Source organism: Hyla sarda, unplaced genomic scaffold (assembly GCF_029499605.1).
Source record: "Hyla sarda isolate aHylSar1 unplaced genomic scaffold, aHylSar1.hap1 scaffold_18, whole genome shotgun sequence".
NCBI lineage: Eukaryota > Metazoa > Chordata > Amphibia > Anura > Hylidae > Hyla > Hyla sarda.
The window spans coordinates 1,839,865-1,866,204 of record NW_026608445.1 but is presented as its reverse complement, the minus strand read 5'-3'; the positions used below and the strand labels follow the sequence as shown (position 1 = coordinate 1,866,204).

Below are 26,340 nucleotides of genomic sequence, written 5' to 3'. Positions count from 1 at the left end.
AGAAAATAAATTCAAAACGAAAATAACTTCCTGTGGAGCATACAGCAGCTAAGTACTGTAACATAGTAACACAGTTCATGAGGTTGGAAAAAAGACCAGAGTCCATCAAGTTCAACCTATATCCCTACTGAGTCCCTACTGGAAGGATTAAGATTTTTAAATAGAATTAATTTACAAATCTGTTTAACTTTCTGGCAACAGTTGATTTACAAACATTTTTTTTTTATAGTGGAGTACCCGTTTAATTGGTCTCTTGTGCAATTAGGACACAGAGCAGAACAAGTGCTGTTTCAGAATAAAAGCCTCCAGTGGAGAACCACTTTGTGAATTCAACCTAAAATTATTACTGTTCCCGATCCACTCATTTGTAGCACCTTATTTACTGCACCAGGTTATAAGGCTTATATATCAGTAAAAAAAAATGACATGACAAGCTTTGCAGTTGTCAAGATAAGATTTATTAACCATAAGGATATGGAATTACAGGATTTAGATGGAGTATATACACTATGCATAATGAGTGGCACATGTTCAGGGCGTATTTATGTTCAATAAGATAGAGTGCTCACTACAGAAAACATATGGTAGTGCAAGAATGACTGAACATGAGAACAGGGAATACTACAGTAAATACAGTATATCATTATAATATCAAGTCAGACTAGATCATAAAATGTGCAGGTAAGGAAGTGAATTAAATGGCCTTACATTGCCTTTGGGGCTTCCTATCATAGAATTGATTAGTCAAGGAAACAATGTTCCCATGGACTTTATATGCACCAGTTACCCAGCTATAGATATTTCCAGTTATATTATAATAGTCATCAAAATAGGCCTTTATAACTTCTGGGGGCAGAACATAATCCCACATATTGACATCACATATTTCTCCTAGAAAAGACTGACTTGCCTGAAACCCACCACCAAAACTGTCCTGATCCTGCCCGAGGATGATGCTCATCTGAGGACCAATGGGAGATCTGCTTGTAGTAATTCTTCTGGGGTAGCGTTTGCCATTAATCCACAGTTGGAGCAGTCCTGTAACAGAGTCCCAAGTGACACAAGTGTGAAGAAGAGACAAAAAGGTTGGGGCGCTCTCTCTTGGATGATGGCTGCGTGATGAGTTGGTCGAAAACCACTACACCCTGGGTGGTGTGATGTCCCGCCGAGGTTATCAACGGGGACCGCACCTCACCAGGCGGGTGTAAAGTGGAGACTGATGGTGGCAGTTGTGCTGCTCGAGATCCCCTGTCCGTGACCGCGAAGGTGTACGGATATGTTATGACCAGGAAGAGGAGAGTGAAAAAAGGGGGTACTGGACGAGCGCTACTGCTGAAATAAAATGGATCCGGAAAGCCAATAAAGCACAGGACAGTTTATTATGGTTTAGAACAAACGGACAACGCGTTTCGGCACTAGCATGTGCCTTCCTCAGGTCCATAAAATGAATAATTACGGCATCCTCGAGCCTCTGGTGTGCTGTGGTGGCATGACCATAGCACACCAGAGGCTCCAGGACGCCGTAATTATTCATTTTATGGACCTGAGGAAGGCACATGCTAGTGCCGAAACGCATTGTCCGTTTGTTCTAAACCATAATAAACTGTCCTGTGCTTTATTGGCGTTCTGCATCCATTTTATTTCAGCAGTAGCGCTCGTCCAGTACCCCCTTTTTTCACTCTCCTCTTCCTGGCCAAGTGACACAAGTGTGTTTCCAGTCTAGACTATAGTGGTCGACCCTGAAGTATATATCTTCATTATTTATGGAGATGGACATATTTTTTGGAGGCATTGGATAAAAAAGGAAAGTGTTGTCCTTGCCTTGGCCTTTCACAGCTAAAGAAAAAAGGGCATGCTCTTGGGTCAGCTCAGAGTAGGAGCGAAGACATACAGTAATTTGCCTTAAAGCTTTGTCCGGAGATTGCAGAGTCACGAAGTCTGTGCTTGTTTGCTTGGAAAAAAGGATGATGGTTTTATCAGCTAAAGAAATAAAATAATACTATATTAATAATAATGTTAATAATTATAATAATACTCCACAACTTTAAGCATCATTACTATCACAAACAGTATGAAGGTCGCCATCAACCTTATTACCAAGTTCATCATCCTTACCCTTATTAAAGGGGTACTCTGGTGGAAAGCAATATTTTTTTAAATCAACTGGTACCAGAAAGTTAAACAGATTTGTAAATTATAAACTATAAAAAATATTGACTATAAAATATAAATAATTGGACAGCTCAGGTCATTTTGTTAGTTGGATAGACAAGAGCCTCTCCAATATATATTTTGTATTCAGATTTGTAAATTACTTCTATTTAAAACATCTTAAGCCTTCCAGTACTTATCAGCTGCTGTATGCTCCAGAGGAAGTTCTTCTCTTTTTTAATTTCTTTTCTGTCTGACCACAGTGCTCTCTGCTGACACCTCTGTCCATGTCAGGAACGGTCCAGAGTAGGATAGGTTTGCTATGGGGATTTGCTTCTACTCTGGGCAGTTCCTGATATGGACAGAGGTGCCAGCAGAGAGCACTGTGGACAGACAGACAATAAATTCAAAAAGCTTCCTGTGGAGCATACAGCAGCTGAAGGAAGAATTAAGATTTTTAAATTGAAGTACTTTATAAATCTGTTTAACTTTCCGGCACCAGTTGATTAAAAAAAAAAAGTGTTTTCCACCGGAGTACCCCTTTAACAAGATCATTCTCATAATTTGTTATATGAACATAATTTTACAGCACAAACATGTATAGTGGAGTCAACAGAGTCCAAAAACTCTTGATGCACATCCTACCAAAACCACAAGTAGAAACAAATCCCCATCCTTACTCTGCAAAAATGAAGATTGGTTTATTATGACATTTGCATAGGTAAAAATACATGGGATGTTTCCTTTCTACATCTCATGCTGTTACTACAGCTAAAAGCTAAGCTATAAGATTTAAGACATTGCCTGTATTTTACCTATGCAAATTACATATTAATCTGTGATGTCCCAGTACGGGATATAATCCCGTACAGTAGTTAGGCCCTGTCAAGTTGAGTCCCTCTGTGTCCTAGGGGCCCTCCTGCAGTGTCTTCCCCATAATAATGGATGAAATATATAGTGTCATGTGAGTTATGTATTAAGGACAGGTGGGTCAGCTGCTAGGGCTTTTGTTTGGAGAACTTGTGAGTAGGGGTGGGCCGTATATATTCTCGTTTTTTTTACACTGGGAAAAAGCTCAGAACCTGACTGTCATTATCCTGGGAACCTGGGTGGTGTGGTGGTACAATACAACCTACTAGAAGGCGGTGTCACAGGGCAGTTCACATAAGGCAGATTCCACCGAACAGAGATTGGCCAAGACATTTTCAATGGGGAATTCGAATAGGGTATGTAGTGTTAACCGACAATGGGTTAATACCGGTAATTAATACATTGAGGCATTGTGGACCCTAGGAGCCGCCGTAGTGATGTCACCATCTACCATCACACTTGGCAGCCGCTTAGCAGTTCGGTTGAGACGCTGCCAGCCGGGGCATTCTCCCGCTGCACTACGGCACTACCATCAGCCGGGAATACCAGACGGGATCTTCAGCACAGAGAATCACAGAAAAGCGCACATACGGCACGACAACAGTGACAGGTAACCTAGCCTGCCGAATGTATTAATTACCGGTATTAACCCATTGTCAGTACTCATGCTTATCCATTATCTTGTGACTGCCTTATTTACACCAAGGACATTTTGACTGGTGCCTACACCCTCTGGATATTTATTGGTTTTCATTCTTGTTTACACAGTTTTTAGAGAATGCACCAGTGCATAGTCAGGACGACCATCTTCCATAGCAACCGTTCATCCGGCTAACTTTCTTATACCGGCCTGGGGACATTCCATGTCAGGTATAACCCCAGTAGCTACGTGAATTTATTCTAAAGTAGCACCTCAATTAATTGTACTAATATTAATTACTAGTTCATTTTATACAGCTACACAGTCTGCTATATACTGCAATACTGTTACTTCTACTTGCACCACCGATCAGCTCTTCGTTGACAAGCTCTCCTCCACTACAGGATCAGGTAAGCACCATTAACACACCAATTCATTAATACCCCAGCAGCGCTTACGATTATGCTACCAGGGCTCAAGTCCTGCAGGAACTCATGGGAACGGATTTCCAGCACTTTTTACACAGCAGGAACGCAGTTCCCATTAGCAGGAGTCCTGCCCTTAAAGGGGTTCTCTGCCCCTAGACATCTTATCCCTAAATCCAAAATATAGAGGATAAGATGTCAGATCGTGGGGGGTCCCGCTGCTGGGGACCCCCGCAATCTCAACTGTGGCCCCCCCGACATCTGGTGCACGGAACGAGCTTCGCTCCTTGCCGGATGACTGTTGATGCGGGGCGGAGGCTTGTGACGTCACAGTAATGCCCCCTCAATGCAAGTCTATTGGCGGGGGCGTGGCGGCCGTCACTCCCCCTCCCATAGACTTGCATTGAGGGGCCATGACTGTGACGTCACAAGCCTCCGGCGCTGCACCCAATGCTCTAAACGAATGCCAGGTGCAGCAGGAAGAACGTTGGGGTCCCCAGTGTCAGGACCCCCAGGATCAGACACCTTATCCGCCTATCCTTTGGATAGGGTATAAGATGTCTAGTACCCCTTTAAGTGGAGTTCTTTTTTTTCCCAGGACTTGACCCCTGTATACTACATATACTTATAGAACATTAGCACAGCATATGGGGACGTTTGCTTTTAGTATAGCTGCAGTGAGCGGCTTTTTTTGTTCCATTTGACACTAGAGCTTGTGGCAATCTGATATATTTAAGTTACGAATTCAAATAGGGATTGATAAGGTCTTGGTGTTGTGTGGGGAAGCACATCCAATCTTGGTGTGAGTTGTTAGTTCTGGGAGAGACATAACATTACTGTTGAAGGGAAAGCCAATTGCATGTTTATTTGGGTTGAAAGACTTTGGTAGAACATAAGGAATGACCTAAATGGTTGGAAAATTACTACTGGTGATACCCTGGGACAGGAGCAAGTTTAGGGCTGACCATTAAAGGGAAATTGAAAATGACTATACTACTGTATGGGGGTGAACTGTAAAATTGGTGATTTTTCAGGGGAGCATGCCTGTGAAGACTGAATAACAAGATCTTCCTATGGCAGGCACATAGGCCTTTAGAAGGCCTCCAGCTGACATAGTAACCCCGGACAGACACACCACTAGTCAGTTCCCTCTCTGCATGCTGCGATCCCTATTGATACTGGCATGCAGAAGGTTAAACTGCTGGGATCAGATAAAGGGCTGTAAAAAGGTTTTTACACCCAGAAAAATGAAGTCAAAACTCACCACTTCACTAAAATTTATATGAGGAGATTTATCAATCAGCCTAAAACCCTAATTGTCTGGTTTTTTTTTTTCCCCAGAACAACCAATCAAAGCTCAACTTTCATATCTTAACGAGCTCTGGTAAAGTAAAAGTTGATCTGTGATTGGTTGATGTGAGAAAAAACAGACAATTAGGGTTTCAGGCTTATTGATAAATCTGGGCCATAGTCTTTATTAATTTACCATTAAAAACTTTACTATATACAGGGTGTTTGGGAGAAATCCTAAAATGTTCCATGTGAAGCGTCAATTTATAGTCATCATTTTTAATCCACTGAATCACAGATTTATAACTGTATGTTTTAGTAAAATATATCACTCTGGGTATATCATACAATATAGAGTATATGGTAGATCAAAATAAATATCTCTTCTCCACAGTATAACAAACCTTACCATGAAGTACATGTGCAATATCCCACTAAGATAGCTTTAGTCCCATAGCTACATCACAGCAATGGCAGACAGAGTATATAAGTAACATCCTGTGATATAGCTATAACTCCTAAGGCCTACATTGCATCACCAAAATAGTGCTAGTGCAGTATATACATCTTAGTGGTATATATAAATCTTACCCATGGTATGTATCAAAAGTGCCGCACCAGATCCCCAAACGTATGCTTTCATTATCTTCCTAAAGGGGATTAAACCTATAGAACGTATGCTTCTTCAGAGGGTTGTCCATCATGTACACTAGTCTTTTGCTGCTCCAATATAGCTATGGGACTAAAGATATCTTAGTAGGAAATTGCATATGCACTTCATGGTAAGGTTTGTTATACTGTGGATATAGAATATTTATTTTGACCTTCTATATACTCTGTATCGTATGATATACCCAAGGGGATATATTGTTTTTAAAATATACTATTATAAATCTGTGATGCAGTGGAATGAAAACTGATTAGAAACTGATCCCTCACTAGGAGAATTTTGGGATTTCTCCCAAACACTCTGTATATACCGTATATACTCGAGTATAAGCCGAGTTTTTCAGCACGATTTTTCGTGCTGAAAACACCCCCCTCGGCTTATACTCGAGTGAACTCTCCACCCGCAGTGGTCTTCAACCTGCGGACCTCCAGAGGTTTCAAAACTACAACTCCCAGCAAGCCCGGGCAGCCATCGGCTGTCCGGGCTTGCTGGGAGTTGTAGTTTTGAAACCTCCGGAGGTCCGCAGGTTGAAGACCACTGCGGCCTTCGACATCATCCAGCCCCCTCTCACCCCCCTTTAGTTCTGTACAGTACTCACCTCCGCTCTGCGCAGGTCCGGTGCTGCAGGACTGTCCGGAGAGGAGGTGGTCCAGTGGGATAGTGGTTCCGGGCTGCTATCTTCACCGGGGAGGCCTCTTCTAAGCGCTTCGGGCCCGGCCCCAGAATAGTCACGTTGCCTTGACAACGACGCAGAGGTACGTTCATTGCCAACGTACTTCTGCGTCATTGTCAAGGCAACGCCTCTATTCCGGGCCCGCAGCGCGGAGAAGAGGCGCCCCCAGTGAAGATAGCAGCCCGGAACCACTATCCCACCGGACCACCTCCTCTCCGGACAGTCCTGCAGCACCGGACCAGCGCCGAGCGGAGGTGAGTACTGTACAGAACTAAAGGGGGGTGAGAGGGGGCTGGATGATGTCGAAGGCCGCAGTGGTCTTCAACCTGCGGCCGATGGCTGCCCGGGCTTGCTGGGAGTTGTAGTTTTGAAACCTCTGGAGGTCCGCAGGTTGAAGACCACTGAGGGCGGATGATGACAAGAGGATGATGAAGGGGGGTGTGGGATGATGACAAGAGGATGATGAAGGGGGGGTGTGGGATGATGAAGGGGGGTTGGGATGATGACAAGGGGATGATGAAGGGGGGTGTGTGGGATGATTACAGGGGGATGATGAAGGGGGGGGGGTGGGATGATTACAAGGGGATGATGAAGGGGGGTGGGGAGGATGACAAGGGGATGATGAAGGGGGGATGTGTGGGATGATGACAAGGTATTGATGACAGGTGATGATGATGAGGGTCTGGATGATGACAGGCGGTGATGATGATGAGGATGTTAATGACGGGTCTGGATGATGACAGGGGGGGATGATGTATTTCCCACCCTAGGCTTATACTCGAGTCAATAACTTTTCCTGGGATTTTGGGTTGAAATTAGGGGTCTCGGCTTATACTCGGGTCGGCTTATACTCGAGTATATACGGTAGTTAGATTTTTAATGGTAAATTAATAAAGAATATGAATTTTAGTAAAGTGGGGAGTTTTGATTCTTGGTGTAAAATGATAAGAGTCAGTCCACTAATAATATGTTATGTGGGTTGGGTTATACTATGACAGAGTTCCAGGTGTTACAAAAATAAAATAAACCTCATGGAACTATTTGTGTTTAACTGTTAACAAGTACCATATTTTTCGCTGTATAAGACGCACTTTTTCTTCCCCAAAACTGGGGGGAAAAATACACCCCTATCGCTGCGGCCATCAACGGCCGGGACATGCGGCTAATATAGGACATCACCGATCGCGGTGATGCCCTGTATTAACCCTTCAGACGCGGTGATCAAAGCTGACCGCCACGTCTGAAGCAAAAGTGACACTAACCCGGCTGTTCAGTCGGGCTGTTCGGGACCGCCGCAATTTCACCGCGGCGGACCCGAACAGCCCGACTGAATAGCCGGGTTAGTGCTTACAGGACACCGGGAGGGACCTTACCTGCCTCCTCGGTGTCTTCTCCGTTCAGCGATCCCCTGTATGGCCGGCGCTCTCCTTCCTCGTCATCACGTCGTCGCGTACGTGCGTCGGCGTGCGTAACGACGTGATGGCGGCGACGGAGAGCGTGGATACCCGGCCGGCAGCAGAGACGTTCCGGAGCGACGGGGACACGTGGCAGCGATGGAGCGACATCCAGGGCAGCAGTGACGGGTCCGGAGCGGCGGGGACATGTGAGTATTACCTCCTATGCAGTGGTCTTCAATCTGCGGACCTCCAGATGTTGCAAAACTACAACTCCCAGCATGCCCAGACAGCCTTTGGCTCTCTGGGCATGCTGGGAGTTGCAGTTTGGCCTCCCTAGTGGTTGCCACAGTAAAGATCGATTTACTTTCACTTTCAATTCCCCCCCCTCCCCCCCCACTGTTGGCTGTCCGGGCATGCTGGGAGTTGTAGTTTTGCAACATCTGGAGGTCCACAGGTTGAAGACCACTATTGGGTTCAAAATCTTAATTTTTTTTAGATTTTGCACCTATAAATTGGGTGCGTCTTATACGCCGGTGTGAAAAAATACGGTATATATGTGGTATACCACAACATGTTGTCAGTTTAGCTCTTGGTGAGTGGGGGGGTTTTGGGGAGTTTAGACCATGGAGGACTCAATATGTTGGGATGTACCACCTTCTGCTGCACGAATCAAGTGGTAGGGATATAAAATAATGTTTTTTCCTATTGGCCTTCTGAAGTTCCAAATTTCAATGCCACTATCACTGTATAGATTATAGAAGCAGTATCTTATCACATGCACACATAGCGTTGTAATAGGGGGCACAAATGCAAGAAACATACCTCCAGTTTCATGACATCCAGCGAAAAGGCAAATTAAAATTGCAAGACTTTTCATCTACAAAACAAAAGCAAAATAAAACTCAATATTGTCAATTATACTCTCTATATAAGGTATATTTCTCAAAAAGCTATTTATCTACTCTATCTATCTATCTACAAATATTATTGTTAGGTGTTCAATTTGCCTTTATACTGTTGACACTGTCTTTTGCTTAGGTATATTTTACGTTGTATACTTTTAGAAAGGGTAGCTGGCACTACCGTACTATTCACTGTATTCTGTGGATACAGACTCACGGGTGATTGCTCCGAGGGTCCGGACGGTGCACAGGCAGACTAGCAGCAGCAGATCCAGTAACACATTTGTAGGAATAAAGTGTCTGTGGCACACGACATGGATCCAACACAACTTTATTGTCAGCTTATGCAGCGCACAGTCAACAATTATTTCGCTTCCAAAGCTTCTTCACAGCCTCGAAGAAGAAGCTTTGGAAGAAGCTTTGGAAGCGAAACAATTGTTGTCTGTGCGCTGCACAAGCGGACTAGTGTTGGGCGCGAATATTCGCATTTTGAATTTTTATCGCAAATTCATGAATATTGCGAATATATTCACTATATGTTCGAAATTGCGAATATTCGCTTTTTTCACATATGCGCATTTGCGCATATTCGCATATGTGAATATTCGCATATTCCTTCTTTTCACTTGTGGGCCAATTAGAATGATGCAAATACACTTGTCAGAGGTTATCAACAACATCCCTAGCAACCAATAGTAAAGTTGCCCACCCCCTCACTGTTTTCTTCCTCGAATACGCAAATATAACGAATACTCGTCTATATATACGCGAAATATCGCAAATTCGAATATAGGCAATGCCGCTCATCACTATTGCAGCACATTTGCTAAGCACCAGTTCTGTAGAACAATCCTTATCATTATAGAATATTTAAATATAATAAATAAGGGTTTGTCTAGCACTACCCAATACCTGAGAACTCAGGGATGGATGCTATCTGGGCCCTGTGATTTGTATGTTTTAATGTCAGTAAGACAGCGCTATACTTCTTGTTGAGTTTTGTAGGTGACATGTGCACTTTCTGTGGCAATCATTCTTACTGTTGCAATTTTTGCAACTTTTGTTTTTTACATAACCTATTTTTTCCCTTACAATTTTTTACTTCCCATTTTCCTCTTTTTTTAAAACATTTTTTAATAACCCTTTCTGGAGTATCCATAAAAAACTAGCACATCCACTGTGGCTATCACCCAGCAGCTAGGAATTATTGTACAAAAAAATACAAAACAAAAAAAAAACTAAACCATTTTGGTATTGACAAGCATTTAATTGTTCAAGCAATTAAAAAATATTGCTAATGAAACCATTTGGTGAGTAGCATAAATGTAAAAAACAAAAATAATAATTTCAGATTTTTGTATGGTAGAAAAATAAAAATAATAAAAATCTGTAGCAAAAGCAACATATCCCCTATCCACAAGATTGGGGATAAGTGTCTGATCGGGGGGTCCGAACACTGGGCCCCCACTCGATCTCCTGCACAGGCCGACACTCCTCCTCCATGGAGTTTTATGGGAGAGGCGGGGAGGCAGCGTTCGTACCGTCGACCTAGGCAATGCGACATAATTGAAAACATTTTGTAACTTTTGGGGGCTTCTGTTTCTACACAGTGCATTTTTCTGAAAAAATCATGCCTGATTTTTATTCTGTAGGTCCATACAATTAACATGATACCCTACTTACATACGTTTGATTTTGTCGTACTTAAAAATGTCCTCTTCTGGCCCCTATAACTTTTTATTTTTCCGCTTATGGGGATGTATGAGGGCTAATTTTTTTGTGCTGTGATCTGAAGTATTTATTGGTACCATTTTTGTTTTTAAAGGGGTACTCCGCTGCCCTGCTTCGGAAGCTCCGCTCCCCAGTGTCACGGGGGGAGGCCATGAACATGGAAGCCCTCATGCAGCCTTCAAAACAATAAACTTCCGGAAGCTGGGGAGCGGAGCTTGCAAAGCAGGGCAGCAGAGTACCCCTTTAATTAGACTTTTTGATCGCTTTCTATACATTTTTTATGGTATAAATAGTGACCAAAAGGATGCTATTTTCGACTTTGGAATTTTTTTAAGTGTATGCCATGGACCTTGCGGTTTTATTAGCTATATGTTTTTATAGTTTGGACACTTATGCAGTGGCGATACCACATATCTTTACACTGTATTTACTTTTATTTACATGTTTTTTTTTATGGGAAAAGGGGGTGATTCAGACTTTTATTAGGGAAGGGGTTAAATCACATTTATTATCTCCTTTTCTAAACTTTTTTTCAATGTCATAGTCCCCATAGGGGGCTATAACATGCAGTACATTGATTGCCAGCACTGTTCAATGCTATGCCATGGCATTGCATTGATCAGTGTTATCGGCGGCCGATTGCTCAATCCTGGATCTAAGGCTTGGAACAAACAATCGCTGATCAGACGTGCCAGAGGCAGGTAAGAGACCATCCTCTTGAGTCCTAGCTGATCGGGACACCACGGTTTCATCGTGGTGGTCCCAATCAGCTCCACTGAGCTGCCGGAAATGCTTTTTTTTATATTTTAGACACGCATCTAAAGGGTTAATAGCGCGATCGGTGACATGCGCTATTAACCCCAGGTCCCGGCTACTGTTAGACACTGGGACCGACCCGATATGACGCTGGGTCATTTGTTAGCCATGGGGACCAACCCGATTATATTGCAGGAGCAGGCGCAGGATGGACAGGTACGCCCTGCGTCCCCAAGAAGTAGTAATACAAAGCAAAACCTATGTATATACAGGTTATTGTTGTTATCATATTGACCTACATAATAAAGAAAACATGTAATTTATACCGTAATACCAAATATGGCCCAGTAGAGTTATGGCTCTTTGAAGAAGAAGAGGAAAAAGAAAAATTGTCACCATCAAAGGCACCCAACCAACATCACCCATCCAAGATGTGAAACCAGATTGTGACACTTAAAGGGGTTATCTACCATAAGGTTATTTTAGTATGTACCTGGCATACAGTAATGGACATGCTTAGGAAGGATCTGCGCTTGTCTTGGGACTAAATGGCTATGTTGTGAGATTACCATAACACTGTGGCTAGCTTTTTGTGAACTGGTATTTCCTGTTTGAGTTTTCTTCTTTGCCTACAAATCCCATAATTCAATTTTCCTCCCTCCCACACATCAGCCAACCCACCCATTGAAACATAAATGAACTGCATCCATTCAAAAAACCTGTGGTTTTCAATCAGGGTGCCTACAGCTGTTGCATTAGTTGCAGATTGATCTCTCTCCCACCAAGCGATCGCTCCACCCATTGAAGCAGACAGGCTCCCTGTCATCAGCTGACTAGTGAGTCAGGTCTCAGCCGCATTGCAACCTGGGAAAAATCTGAGACAACAGTAATTTTGTATGCTGTTAAAAATAAATATTGGGGTAAAAATCACATAAGAATTGTGAGAAAACCATCACACACAGGTACAGACACTATATTATGAACTACACTAACTTTACAGCCCCTGTAGCATAGTCAAAAAAAATCCTGGAATACCCCTTTAAGGGACTACGCCCCTCATCATCTATCTGTTTGCATCCCAATGGCCTTATGCTCCATTTTCCTATCTCATGCTTCCATATGCTACTGAAAATCATTGAGTTTTACTTACAGGCACAGCACCATATTATGGCTCCATGCAACTTAGGTGTAATATGGCACCCAGAGAGGTCTAATTGGTGTATTGCAGAACTGTATGCCACTGCTTTCATATGGAGGCATATTTATTATGGTGATATTCTCTCCTAGAAACATTATTTCTAAAAGGACTGGGGGGCTGCCTCTATAATAAAGTGCCATACAATGGCACCATGCATTACTCTGTGTGCCTATGTATTTTGTTCTACTACTCCTGTAAAGCTCCAATGCAGAATCTGTAATATAGTCCTTAACTTATCATGTGCCATTTCTACTTAATCTGTCTGTCTGTCGATCCATCCATCCATCCATCCATCCATCCATCCATCCATCCATCTATCCATCCCTTAGGCAAAGATTCAGTTTGGTGCTCAGATCTATCTCTTATCTATTTGCCAGCATGAATTGGTTCATCATAATAGACCTTACCTTTTTTCCTTTTCTCAACCAATGAAGTTTTGTAATTGCCTGCAAACAGAATTTTACAAACATCTATTACAACATTTGAATACATTAAAAACAGGACAAAAAATGAACAAAAGGTCATAATAGCACAAACTTAAAAGGTGACTTAAAGACAAACATTTTTATATAAAAAGCACAACAGCAAATTCAGAGAGAAATGTCATGATAACTGCAGGATATAATGAAATAGAAGTGATACCTTTTCCTCTGTCTCAAAGTGTAAGGTAACTACTGTATACAGATGCTTCCTTATATATACTTATCTCGACAACTATGCAAATCTTGTAAAATTATTAGTTGTTAGAAGTTCCGCCCAGGAGTTAATTTTGCCAACTATAATTATTATTATTTTTTTTTTTTTGTCTTTAAGCTGAAGCCGGCTCAACCAATCTCTGTATCATATAAGGCAATGTAGAACTCCAACATGTGAGGATAAGAAAATGGATCTACTTTTCCCCTACAAATAGCACCATTCTTGTTTACAGACGGTGCCTGATATTGCAGCTCATCTCATCAATTTAAATGTAACACCACATACATTTTTGTTAAAGAGTAGCTCCCCTCATCCTTTTTTTTTGTCCCTGCCTATTACCCATCTATCCCTAACCCCCTTCCATGCCTTTACATTTCTTTTTTACTATATGAGAAATGGCTTTTTGTATAGGTGTATACAGGTGTTTATAGGTGTATTCTGTATAGGTGAACTAAGGACGGAAGTCGGCCCCCCCAGCAGGCATCATTGAGCACACTACCAGGCAGACTTCCCCAGTAGGTGCGACGTCACTGATGCCTGCTGGGGGGGCCGACTTCCGTTCTTAGTTCACCTATACAGGGTGCCTCCAGCTGTTTCACCACTACAACTCCTAGCATGCCCTGACATCTATTGGCTCCCTGTGTTGAAAACAATAACCTTGTTAGGGCCATGGCTGCGGCTCTACCCCGAACCCCGCTCTCCTCCCCCTGTTGAAAACAATAGTTTATTTAGGGTCGCGGCACTACCCCAAACTCCGCTCTCCCCCCCCCCCCCCCGAGTGCAGAGCAGCAGCAGCGGCACATATATGCCGGGAGGCGGGGCCTGAGTGTGAGGCCAGGGAGCCAATGCTCGCTCCCGCCTGTCATATTGACAGGCAGGGAGCGAGCACAGGCTGAATTAATTAGGTCCGATTGCCCGGCCGGCATCGGCCCGAATTCAAGCATGATGTCACGCCAACCTGCAGCCGGCCACTAGGAGGGAGACCCCTAGTGGCCGGTTTTCAAAATTAAAATAAACAATTTTAATGAAAAATAATGGATTTGTATTAGAGATATGTTGTAGTACATAAGTACTACAACATATAAAAAAAAAGTTTGGTGACAGTGCCCATTTAACTTCATCTAATGGTCTTTCCCAATTCCCCCATGTGAAAAAAATTGAGAGAGTTAAGTATTCGTAAACATTGTTGATGGAGAACTGGGGCTGAAACTTTGGTTTAACTAGATATGTATTTTTCCCACTGCACTCCCAACACATTTTTATTGTTGGGTTACCAAGACGTCATCAGAGGAGATAGCACAGTACACAAAAATAACATGGAGTAGCGACAGTATCAAGATCTGTATGAATAATAATAATATTATTATGATGAAGCAGTAGCGAAAACGTATGTTCGGGGTAATTAGGTGAGGTGGTTTCAGGCAGAATGCATGGCAGGAATCTTTTAAAATGTGACTTATGCCTCTTTCTCTAACTCTGTTTTATACCGTGATCATTTAACAGTGTGTACAATATACCATCTTGATTTTGACCTGTGAATGCTGCTTTTATCAGCATCCATTCACATTGTATTTATACTGTTATGCTGCTCCCCATGATATTCCAGCTAACATCTTCACCCCCATTTTTCTGTATGTGTACCTTGGTGCCTTATCTTTAATCTGTCTATTTTCTAATAAAGAGTGCTTATTCTACAATCATAAATGGCCTCTATTTTGAGAGAGAATAATAATGTAAAGTAATGTACAAATAATGTAAAAATATTGAGAATCAAGAGAACCTCTGTTCTGCTGATCTGTAAGAGTCAGATTCCATTAATTATACACTTATACCATACTCTACAGCTACAAATGGGAAATATATTTGTATGGATCAAGAACTTTCCCACTGGTTTTTACATAACACATGGCAGTTGTAGGCAGATCTTCCTTGTTTACATGGATCAGGGCGTTATAACACTGATTGTTGGCCGCCTCCTCAGTAATACAGTTTTCTACATGTACAAACAAATCTACTTTAATGTTCTTTGGAAATTCTGTCTGGCAGAGTAACCACTTCTGTAGAAATTTGCCTGCACTGAGCTGTGTATCAGATTCACTCTAGGGATAAAATAATACACCTGGCAAATAACAAAAAAAGAATATTTGAAGTAAATGTATTATCAAAAAAATGACCTCTTGTTTAAATATATTTTTATGTTAAACATATCTTTTAAGAATTGGTGATGTTTTTATACATTTCCATTTTACTATCTATATTATAAAATAATCCTGATTTCAATCTGACCACTAAGCCTAAAGCTAAGCTCAGGCATCATGTTCTATCTGTGATGATGAGGAGGAGGCTGCTGGAAAGTGATCTGTACAGAATTACAGCGAAAGGTGACACCAGTAATAGATAGATGAAACCTTAGGAGCTCAGCCTCCCCTTCCCTGTAGAATGACCCCTGCACAGATAGCAGAGCTAGCTTACAAGTTTCCCCATACAAAGAATAGGCTCTGGAAATATCCATTGTGTCTATGTCCATGGGGCTTACTAAATGCTGTAAAAAAAAAAACAGTTCAGGCAAGATGGAGCCCCCCAGAATAGTGTACAAAAAAAAATTCCAATCAGAATTGTTTTTGCCAATTTTAACTATGCTTTTTTCTTTTTGAAAATGCAGCTGAAAGATGTTACAGAAGTGTGATAAAGGCAGATACCAGAGAACAACATTGAGTGAGTACTATATGTGCTTGTTTCTTTTTATTTATTTTTTTATTGTTAGCAGAAAATAGTGGTAGTTTACCCCCAAGTCCTTTACCCACCAGCTTAACCCTATATGAGCCTCTTTCCTGTGACCTCTGTAATTTTAGCCCTGTCACGTACTGCTCAGTATAACTGCCAATGTAATAAGGGGCCATGTCAGTAAAAAAAAAAAAAAAAAAATTGTTAAAAAAATGCTATATGTTCAAAAAATTTTAATCATTTTTTGCTAGCGACTAAGCACCTGTTCACTGCCGAAGAGACATATGCTGGTAGAAAGTGACATTATTAGTCTCTGCTTCAAATGCAGCGGCAGATTATTATAAAGGAAATCTAGACTATTACCTGAAAACCTGATCAAATCCTCCCTAAGATGTTTTTTTTCCAAACTAAATGACCCCAAGCTTGATAACCTGTCTTGGCCCTGTAATCCTCCCATACCATTAATTATCTTTGTCGCCCTCCTCTGCACCCTCTCCAGCCTTGTCCTTCTTATATACAGGGGCTCCAAATTGGACACAACACTCCATCTGAGGTCTGACTAATGATTTATACAGAGGCAAAGCTGTGTCCCCGTCACAAGCCTCTCTTGATACATCCCATGACTTTGTAGCCTCCGCAGCCACTGCCTGGCACTGATCACTAAAGTTGAGCTTACTGTCCACCAATATCCCCAGATACTTTTCATTAGTAGTTTTACCTAATGTCTTTTTACTAAGCACATAACTGTACAATTTGTTTTTATGGCCCAAGTGCATAAATTCATATTTATCCACATAACATTTAGTTTACCAAGCCTCCAGCTTCCCCAGATCCCTCTGTAATATTATGTTATCCTCCTCAGTGATGATCACCTTACCCAGTTTAGTGTCATCTGCAAATATTGAAATTCTACTCTTTAATCCCTCTACAAGTTTATTTATAAACATATTAAAAAGAAGTGGACCCAGTACTGACCCCTGCAGTACCACACTTGTAACTGTCACCCAACCAAAGTAAGTTTCAATGATACCCACCCTCTGCTTCCTATCACTTCATTTTACATACTAACCTTTTGTGTATCACAGTATCAAATGCCTTTTGGAGCAACTACCAAATTACTGTGAGTGACACACCTACCTATTGGGGAACAGCCTGCTCTGTACAATGGCATGAGCACTTCCCTTTTTACTGCTACTACCTCTCCCTATACATCAATCATTCTGCTAGCATTTTCTGCTGCTTTATTACATTGTCTTCCTACCTTCTAGGAAGTCTTCTAAGAAAGTTACCTCTATATCCCTTTCCTTAGATACTGAGGTCAGGAATGTGTCAAATATTCTATATTCTGCCTGAGGGTTTTTACACCCAAAGGTGCATTATCTTGCACTTATCCACATTAAATGTCTGCTGCCAGAGTTCTGACCATTGTTCTAGTTTACCTAGGTAGGGATCCTACCTATAGGAGAGGGAAAAAACCTACCTACAGGGAGAGCAATCTATCAACAGGGAGATCCTACCAACAGGGGAAAACTACCAACAGGGAATCATATCTATAGGAACATCAAACTACCTATAAGGTGAAACTACCTACATAGAGTTCTTTCTAAAGGGGGCAAACTAGCTACATGGGTAAACCTACATACAAAGGCAACCTATCTGCTTCCTTCCTATAGCTGACAAATTATGTACAGTGGTGCAAACTACCTACCTACAGAGGGACAAAATACCTACTGGGGGCACCAGCTTACTGGAGGTAACTACAACTGAGGTCACCCCCCTAACGGAGGAAAACTACTTACTGGACCAACCTATCTTACCTAATGATAACTATATGTGTATATAACTTTTTTTTTCTTTTGTGTGTGTGTGTGTGGGGGGGGGGGGGGGGGGGGTTGTTTGTACCTTGGGTCTTGTACCTTTGATCTTTTAAAGGCATCTTTTAACTTTGTAGTAGGTATGAGCTGCATACACCAGTGATTAGCTAATAGAAAAAGAGCTCTCCATCCCTCTTAGCTACTCGCCATTGTCTGCAGGTCTGTACCTGTACCTGCAGGTCTGTTCGCTTTTATATCTTTAGCAATGGTCTTTGGAGAGAAGGGTTGGGATGAGATGATGTATGTGGAGAGAAGGGCCAGATATGTTGGATTTTTGCAGCCCATCCCTATTGTTCTTGGAGAGATGGCCCCAGAGAAGTATGGCTGTAGCTCACCCCTTCCCAGTGAGGTCAGGTAAGATAAATGTCAGCTGAACGAACATTCGGCCAATGGTTAGTTAAATGTATGGACACCTTCAGTTCTTGTCTGCTTTCTTCTTCTACTGAATCTCTCAGTGTGGGTGATTAGAAAAGGGTTTTTGTCAGGGAAGATTTCAAAAAAGGCCTTTTTTTATTTCATTTTTTTGAGTCATTGACCGCAGTAACCATTTGTCATATTGACAGGATGTGGACAAGCAGGCTTTGTAACAGGACAGATGTCTGTTAACATTTGTGTTGTCTGAGTCACGGGCTGTAGCCTCACTGCTATGTTCTGCTATATTTTAATGCTGTGCTCATAGAGCAGGTAATAAGAAAAAACTATACTTACTTCCCCATACTCCCCCTAGAGAGACCGCTATATTACAAGGGCCGTCCTGTTCTGCCAATCAGAGGCTGAGGTGGGACACAGCTGCAGCCACTGATTAGCTAAGCAGGAGGACCCCTGTGTGACACAGACAAGGAAGTCCAGTGAGTTCGGGGACCAACATGGAAAAAACAGGCATGACAGGGAAAGGAGAGGGGTAAGTATAGGTTATTTTCTACTACTTAAAGATTTGGGTAAACCAGTCACTAGCCAATCTCTGAATGTCTAAAGTGCATAGAGCATAGGGGACACCTCTGAATGATAGTTTGGGGAAGACCAAGTAGGAAACGTTATACGCTTGTAGATATGTTTTAACAGTGCTTACAAAACTGTGTCTGTTGGTTTGGGTCATTGCATTCCAGAGAACTTGTAGGATGGTTGACAGAGATGAGAGAGAAGATGTAGTCAGGGGCAGCATTGTGTGGAGTTTTATGCTTAGAATTGAGTTTATATTGTATTCTGAACTGAATAGGTAAGCAGTGTAGTGACAGAGGGGAGATAAATGGCTGGAAAGGTAAATGAGTCGGGCTGCTGAATTTAGGATGGACTGTAGGAAGGCCTATAAGTAAAAAGTGAAAATAGTTGAGGCAAGAATGAATCAGAACTACAACAACAGTTTAAGCTGTTTAAACCTACGAAAAGGTCAAATTCTGGACATTGTTTTTTAGGTGTAGATGACAAGATGTGTAAAGGGAATGAATATCAGGAGTTAAATATAGACCTGTCGTTCAAGAAGATGATTCCACGGAATTCAAACTTAATTTTGAATCGGTACCTTGTAATACACTGGTTATCGGCCTTCAAGGGGTAAGTGGAGCGAGGAAAACACAATGTAAAGAAGGAATGGTAACAGAACTCTGGTCTTGTGTGAAACTTACCTAACACCTTCTTTATAACAGCCACATCAGACAACAGGCACAATTTTCAAGGGGAGTGGAATGGAATAGGACAACGGTCATTTTGCAGCGCCTCGCTACTTCAAATGGTCCCTGTGTCAGAACTCAGATACCACCCTTAAATGCAATTAACTTTATTAACACAGGCAATGTACTTTCCTAGTGACGTTGCCATACATCAATATAGGGTTGTAAAAGAGGAAAATATTTGTCCTGTTCAGTTCCACTTACTCTGAGAATTGTACCTGTTGTCTGATGTGGCTGTAATTTTTTTCAATGTGAATTGGAAGTCAAGACCTCGGTTGGCAACTGAATACCTGAGAGTCTGTGTCAAGCTGTTGGGATACATGGATCAAGCCCACTAATGAAACAGGTGGGATGAGTGGTGAGCAGTGCAGACTCCATTATAGTACTTAATGGGGGACTCCGGTGGAAAAAAATTTTTTTAATCAACTGGTGCCAGGAAGTTATATAGATTTGTAAATTACTTCTATTTCAAAATGTTTATCCTTCTCGCACTTATTAGCTGCTATAAACTACAGAAAAAGTTCCTTTCTTTTTGGATTTCTTTTTCTTCTGTCCACGGTGCTCTCTGCTGACACCTCTGTCCATTTAAGGAACTGTCCAGATTAGAAGCATATCCCCATAGTAAACCTATCCTGCTCTGGACAGTTCCTGACATGGACAGTGGTGTCAGCAGAGAGCACTGTGCGCAGACAAAAAAAGAAATCCAAAAAGAAAAGAACTTCCTCTTTAGTATAAAGCAGCTAATAAGTACTGGAAGGATAAAGATTTTTTAAATATATGTAAATGTAAATATTTTTACAAATCTGTTTAACTTTCTGGCACCAGTTTCTTAAAAATGTTTTCCACTGGCATACCCCTTTAACACCTTAACCCCTTAAGGACTTAGCCCATTTGGACCTTAAGGACTAAGACAATTTTATTTTTACATTTTCGTTTTTTCCTCCTCCCCTTCAAAAAATCATAACTCTTTTATATTTTCATCCACAGACTAGTATGAGGGCTTGTTTTTTGTGTGACCAGTTGTCCTTTGTAATGCCATCACTCACTTTACCATAAAATGTATGGCGCAACCAAAAAAAATGCTATTTGTGTGGGGAAATGAAAAAGAAAACCGCAATTTTGCCAATTTTGGAAGGTTTTGTTTTCACGCCGTACAATTTATGGTAAAAATGACATGTGTTCTTTATTCTGTGGGTCAATACAATTAAAATGATACCCATGATTATACACTTTTCTATTACTGTTGTGCTTAAAAAAAGTCGCAAACTTTTTAACCAAATTAGTACGTTTAAAATCCCCCTATTTTGAAGACCTATAACTTTTTAATTTTTCCATCTAAGCGGTGGTATGAGGGATAATTTTTTGCGCCATGATCTGTACTTTTTATTAATACCATATTTGCTTATACAAATCTTTAATTAAATTTTTTATTATTTTTTTTGGAATAAAATGTTATAAAAAAGCAGCTATTTTGGACTTTTTTTTTTTACATTCACGCCGTTCACCGTACGGGATCATTTACATTTTATTTTAATAGGTTGGATATTTACGCACGCGTTGATACCAAATATGTATATAAAATAATTTTTTTTACACTTTTTGGGGGTAAAATAGGGAAAATGGGACAATTTCCGTTTTTATTGGGGGAGGGGGTTTTTCAAATTTTTTTTACTTTTATTTTTACACTTTAATAGTCCCCATAGGGGACTATTTAAAGCAATCACTCGATTGCTAATCCTGTTCAGTGCTATGTATAGGACATAGCACTGATCAGGGTTATCGGTGATCTTCTGCTCTGGTCTGCTCTGGTCTGGAAGGCAGATCAGAGCAGAAGATTCCCGGGAGACAGCGGAGGCAGGTGAGGGGACCTCCGTCTGCCGTGCAGGATGATCGGATCGCCGCAGCAGCGCTGCGGGTGATCCGATCATCCTATTAAGTGACCGCGATGCAGCAGATGCCGTGATCGATATTGATCACGGCATCTGAGGGGTTAATGGCGGACATCCACGGGATCGCGGGTGTCCGCCATTACCGGCGGGTCCCTGGCTGTGATCCACAGCCGGGACCTGCCGCGCATGATGCCGGCATCGCTCCGATGCCCGCGGTTATGCTCAGAACGTAAGTACCACATCACCAGGACATACATTTACGTCCTGCGTCGTTAAGGGGTTAAGGACATGGGGCTGTCCGAGACCGATTACCAATCATGTGATTGATAGGTTGGAATGACCGACCAATCACGGACCTGCTCGGCGGTGATCTGGATGGCGATCGGAGCGGAGATAGGCGCCGGCGGGGGTCTCCTACCTAGCCCTGGTTCAGCGGGGGTCCCCTCAGGATTGGTAGCGGCGACAGGAGCAGCAGGATCGGTCCCAGCGGCAGTATACAGTAGGAGGTGAGCCTGTTCACCTCCTACTGTTGCTTAGCAACAATGCGCAGCATGCAAAGCCAAAGGGCATGCTGGGAGTTGTAGTTTTGCAACAGCTGGAGTTCCAACTAAAACTCCCAGAATGCCCTTTGGTAGTTTGTGCATGCTGGGGGTTGTAGTTTTGCAACAGCTGGAGGCACATTTTTTTCTATGAAAAAGTGTGCATTCACTGTTGCTTAACTTCAACTCCCAGCATGCACAGACTACCAAAGGGCATGCTGGGAGTTGTAGCAGTGTGCCTCCAGCTGTTGCAAAACTACAACTCTCAGCATGCCCTTCGACTGTCAATGCATGCTGATTGTTGCAGTTTTCTAACAGCTGTAGACACATTGGTTGTGAAACAGAGTTTGTTACCTAACTGAGAGACTGTGCATGCTGGGAGTTGTACTTTTACAACAGCTGGAGGCACACTGGTTGCGAAACACTGAGTTAGGTAACAAACTGAGTTAAGTAACAAACTCCCAGCATGTATGGTCTGTCAGTGCATGCTGGGAGTTGTAGTTTTGCAACAGTTGGAGGCTTGGCCCCCATGTGAATATACAGGGTACATTCACGCGGGTGGGTTTACAGCAAGTTTTCTGCTGCAAGTTTGAGATGCTGAAAATTCTCCACCACAGGTCAAACTCCCAGCTCAAACTCACTGTAAACCCAACCGTGTGAATGTATCCTAAAAACACTACACCTACACAAAATAAAAAGTAAAACACTACATATACACATATCCCTATACAGCCCCCCCCCCCAATAAAAAAAAAAAAAAAAACGTCTTGTACAACAGCCTCCAGCTGTTGAAAAAAAACAACTCCCAGTATTGCCGGACAGTCACTGAATGTCCAGGCATGCTGGGAGTTTTGCAATAGCTGGAGACACCCTATTTGGGAAACAATCCCCAATTTAAGCCTCAAATGCGCATGGCACTCTCTCACTTTGGAGCCCTATCGTATTTCAAGGAAACAGTTTAGGGCCACATATGGGGTATCTCCGTACTCGGGATAAATTGCGTTACAAATTTTGGGGGGCTTTTTCTCCTTTTACCCCTTATGAAAAGGTAAAGTTGGGATTTACACCAGCATGTTAGTGTAAAAAAAAAAAAATTTTTACACTAACATGCTGGTGTTGCCCCATACTTTTAATTTTCACAAGCGGAAAAAGGAAAAAAAAGACCCCCAAAATTTGTAACGCAATTTCTCCTGAATGCTGAAATACCCCATATGTGGGCGTAAAATGTTCTGCGGACGCACAACAAGGCTCAGGAGTGAGAGCGCACTATGTACATTTGAGGTCTAAATTGGTGATTTGCACAGGGGTGGCTGATTGTTACAGCGGTTCTGACATAAACGCAAAACAATAAATACCCAGATGTGACCACATTTTTGAAACTACACCCCTCACGGAATGTAACAAGGGGTAAAGTGAGACTTAACACCCCACAGGTGTTTGACAAATTTTCTTTAAAGTTGGATGTGAAAATGAAAAAAACGTTTTTTTTGTGTGTAGCGGGGAACGCAAGTAGTGTGGTGTGACCGAGGCTTCGCTGTACGCGGCAGACATGCTCCTGCAATTTTACCTGAACGAGCAGGGGGAGCGGGTGTACACAATGAAGAAAGTGTCTCCTAGTGGACAGCCAACCTCCTCAGCTCATCCTGCCCGCTTCTCACCAGATGACAAGTATTCCCAACACCGCGTCTCTATCAAGAAGAGAATCGGCCTGCTACTAACTCAGCAACCAAGACCTATTCTATGAGACCAATGGGAATAGATGCAAGTTTCTGGAGGAATGACTGCTGGACATAGTCATATAAAACCTTTACTTTATCACATGCAATCCTATTGGACATTTGTGACTATCATTTACCATGGGATGTACATCCTGTTTTTTATATGTACATTTGAGGTCTAAATTGGTGATTTGCACAGGGGTGGCTGATTGTTACAGCGGTTCTGACATAAACGCAAAACAATAAATACCCAGATGTGACCACATTTTTTAAACTACACCCCTCACGGAATGTAACAAGGGGTATAGTGAGCCTTAACACCCCACAGGTGTTTGACAAATTTTCGTTAAAGTTGGATGTGAAAATGAAAAAAAAAGTTTTCATTTTCACAAGGGAGAATAGGGAAAAAGCCCCCAAAATTATTAGCCTCCTTTCTTCTGAGCAAGAACATACCCCATATGTGGATGTAAAGTGCTCTGCGGGTGAAGTACAATGCTCAGAAGAGAAGGAGAGCCATTGGGATTTTGGAGTGAGAATTTGTCCGAAATTGAAGGCCATGTGTGTTTACAAAACCAACATAGTACCAGAACAGTGGACCCCCCCCCCCCCATGCGACCCCATTTTGGAAACTACATCCCTCACGTATTGTAATTAGGGGTACAGTGAGCATTTACACCCCACAGGTGTCTGACTGATTTTTGGAACAGTGGTCCGTAAAAATGAAACATTTTTCATTTGCACAGCCCACTGTTCCAAAGATCTGTCAAACGTCAGTGGGGCATAAATATTCACTGCACCCCTTATTAAATTCTGTAAGGGGTGTATTTTCTGTAAATTTCTGTAAATTTCTGTAAGGGGTCACTTTACATCCACCTATGAGGTATTTCCTTACTCGAGAGAAATTGGGTTACAAATTTTGGGGGGCTTTTTCACCTTTTAACCCTTGTAAAATTTCAAAAACTGGGTCTACAAGATCATGAGAGTGTAAAAAATGAAGATTTTGAATTTTCTCCTTTATTTTGCTGCTATTCCTATGAAACACCTAAAGGGTTAACACACTTTCTGAATGTCATTTTGAATACTTTTGGGGGGGGGGGGGTGCAGTTATTATAATGGGGTCATTTATGGCATATTTCAAATATGAAGACCCCTCAAATCCACTTCAAAACTGAACTGGTCCCTGAAAAATTTCCGATTTTGAAAAGTTTGTGAAAAATTTATGAAAATTGCTGCTAAACTTTGAAGCCCTCTGATATCTTCCAAAAGTAAAAACATGTCAACTTTATGATGCAAATATAAAGTAGACATATTGTATTTGTGATTCAATATATAATTTATTTGGAATATCCATTTTCCTTACAAGCAGAGAGTTTCAAAGTTAGCAAAATGCTACATTTTCAAAATTTTCATGAAATTTTGGGATTTTTCACCAAGAAAGGATGCAAGTAACGACGAAAATTTAGCACTGTGTTACCCCAATACGGACCCAGGGTTTTTCCGTTTCTGCATTTTCGTTTTTTTCTAACCTTTAAAAAATCATAACTCTTTCAATTTTGCACCTAAAAATCCATATGATGGCTTATTTTTTGTGCCACCAATTCTACTTTTCAGTGACATTAGTCATTTACCCAAAAATCTACGGCAAAATGGAAAAAAATCATTGTGAGACAAAATTGAAAAAAAAACACATCATTTTGTAACTTTTGGGGGCTTCCGTTTCTACACAGTACATTTTTGGGTAAAAATGACTCCTTATCATTTTTCTGTAGGTCCATACGATTAAAATGATTTCCTACTTATGTAGGTTTCATTTTGTTGTACTTCTGGAAAAAATCATAACTACATGCAGGAAAATTTATACGTTTAAAATTGTCATCTTCTGACCCCTATAACTTTTCTATTTTTCTGCGTATGGGGCGGTATGAGGGCAAATTTTTGCGCCGTGATCTGATGTTTTTAGCGGTACCATTTTTGCATTCATAGGACTTATTAATCTTTTTATTCATTTTTTCGTGATATAAAAAGTGACCAAAAATGCACTATTTTGGACTTTTGAATTTTTTTGCGTGTACGCCATTGACTGTGCTGTTTAATTAACAATATATTTTTTGTAATTTGGACATTTCCGAACGTGTCGATACCACATATGTTTATTTTTATTTACACTGTTTTTTTTTTATGGGAAAAGGGGGGTGATTCAAACTTTTGTTAGGGGAGGGGTTAAATGATCTTTATTCACTTTTGTTTTCATATAGGGGGCTATAACACTGCACACACTGATCTTTTACATTGATCAGTGGTTTCTCATAAGAAACCACTGATCGATGATTCTGCCGCTTGACTGCTCATGCCTGGATCTCAGTCACTGAGCAGTCATTCAGTGATCGGACAGCATGGAGGCAGGTAAAGACCCTCCGGCTGTCTTGTAAGCTGTTAAGGATACCGCAATTTCGCCGCGGTGATCCCGAACAGCTCCCTGAGCTAGCCGGCATGGTTTTACTTTCACTTTGGATGCGGCATTAAACTTTGA

General features: G+C 41.7%; 2 protein-coding genes across 2 annotated transcripts; one reads left to right on the top strand and one right to left on the bottom strand.

Moving 5' to 3' along the window:
- Positions 1 to 443: 443 nt before the first annotated feature.
- On the bottom strand, positions 444 to 19,986 carry LOC130313982 (jeltraxin-like). The gene is made up of 4 exons (XM_056552714.1): positions 19,869 to 19,986; positions 19,067 to 19,300; positions 1,892 to 1,980; positions 444 to 1,138 (listed from the first exon to the last, which is right to left on the bottom strand). The coding sequence occupies exons 1-4, from the start codon at positions 19,984 to 19,986 to the stop codon at positions 695 to 697; spliced, it is 885 nt and encodes a 294-aa protein (XP_056408689.1). The 3' UTR covers positions 444 to 694.
- A 3,601-nt stretch (positions 19,987 to 23,587) lies between these two features.
- Positions 23,588 to 23,965, top strand: LOC130313967 (H/ACA ribonucleoprotein complex subunit 3-like). The gene has a single exon (XM_056552702.1). The coding sequence runs from the start codon at positions 23,642 to 23,644 to the stop codon at positions 23,834 to 23,836; it is 195 nt and encodes a 64-aa protein (XP_056408677.1). The 5' UTR covers positions 23,588 to 23,641; the 3' UTR covers positions 23,837 to 23,965.
- The last annotated feature ends 2,375 nt before the right edge of the window (positions 23,966 to 26,340 follow it).

Coding starts and splice junctions, on each gene's coding strand:
- LOC130313967 (XM_056552702.1), top strand. CDS start 23,642: ATGCTCCTGCAATTTTACCTGAACGAGCAGGGGGAGCGGGTGTACACA.
- LOC130313982 (XM_056552714.1), bottom strand. CDS start 19,986: ATGTATCCCAACAGCTTGACACAGACTCTCAGGTATTCAGTTGCCAAC. Junction 19,301..19,868: donor CAACAGGTACAATTCTCAGA/GTAAGTGGAACT, acceptor TTTTACTTATAG/GCCTTCCTACAGTCCATCCT. Junction 1,139..1,891: donor AAGCTTTAAGGCAAATTACT/GTATGTCTTCGC, acceptor CCCAGGGTGTAG/TGGTTTTCGACCAACTCATC.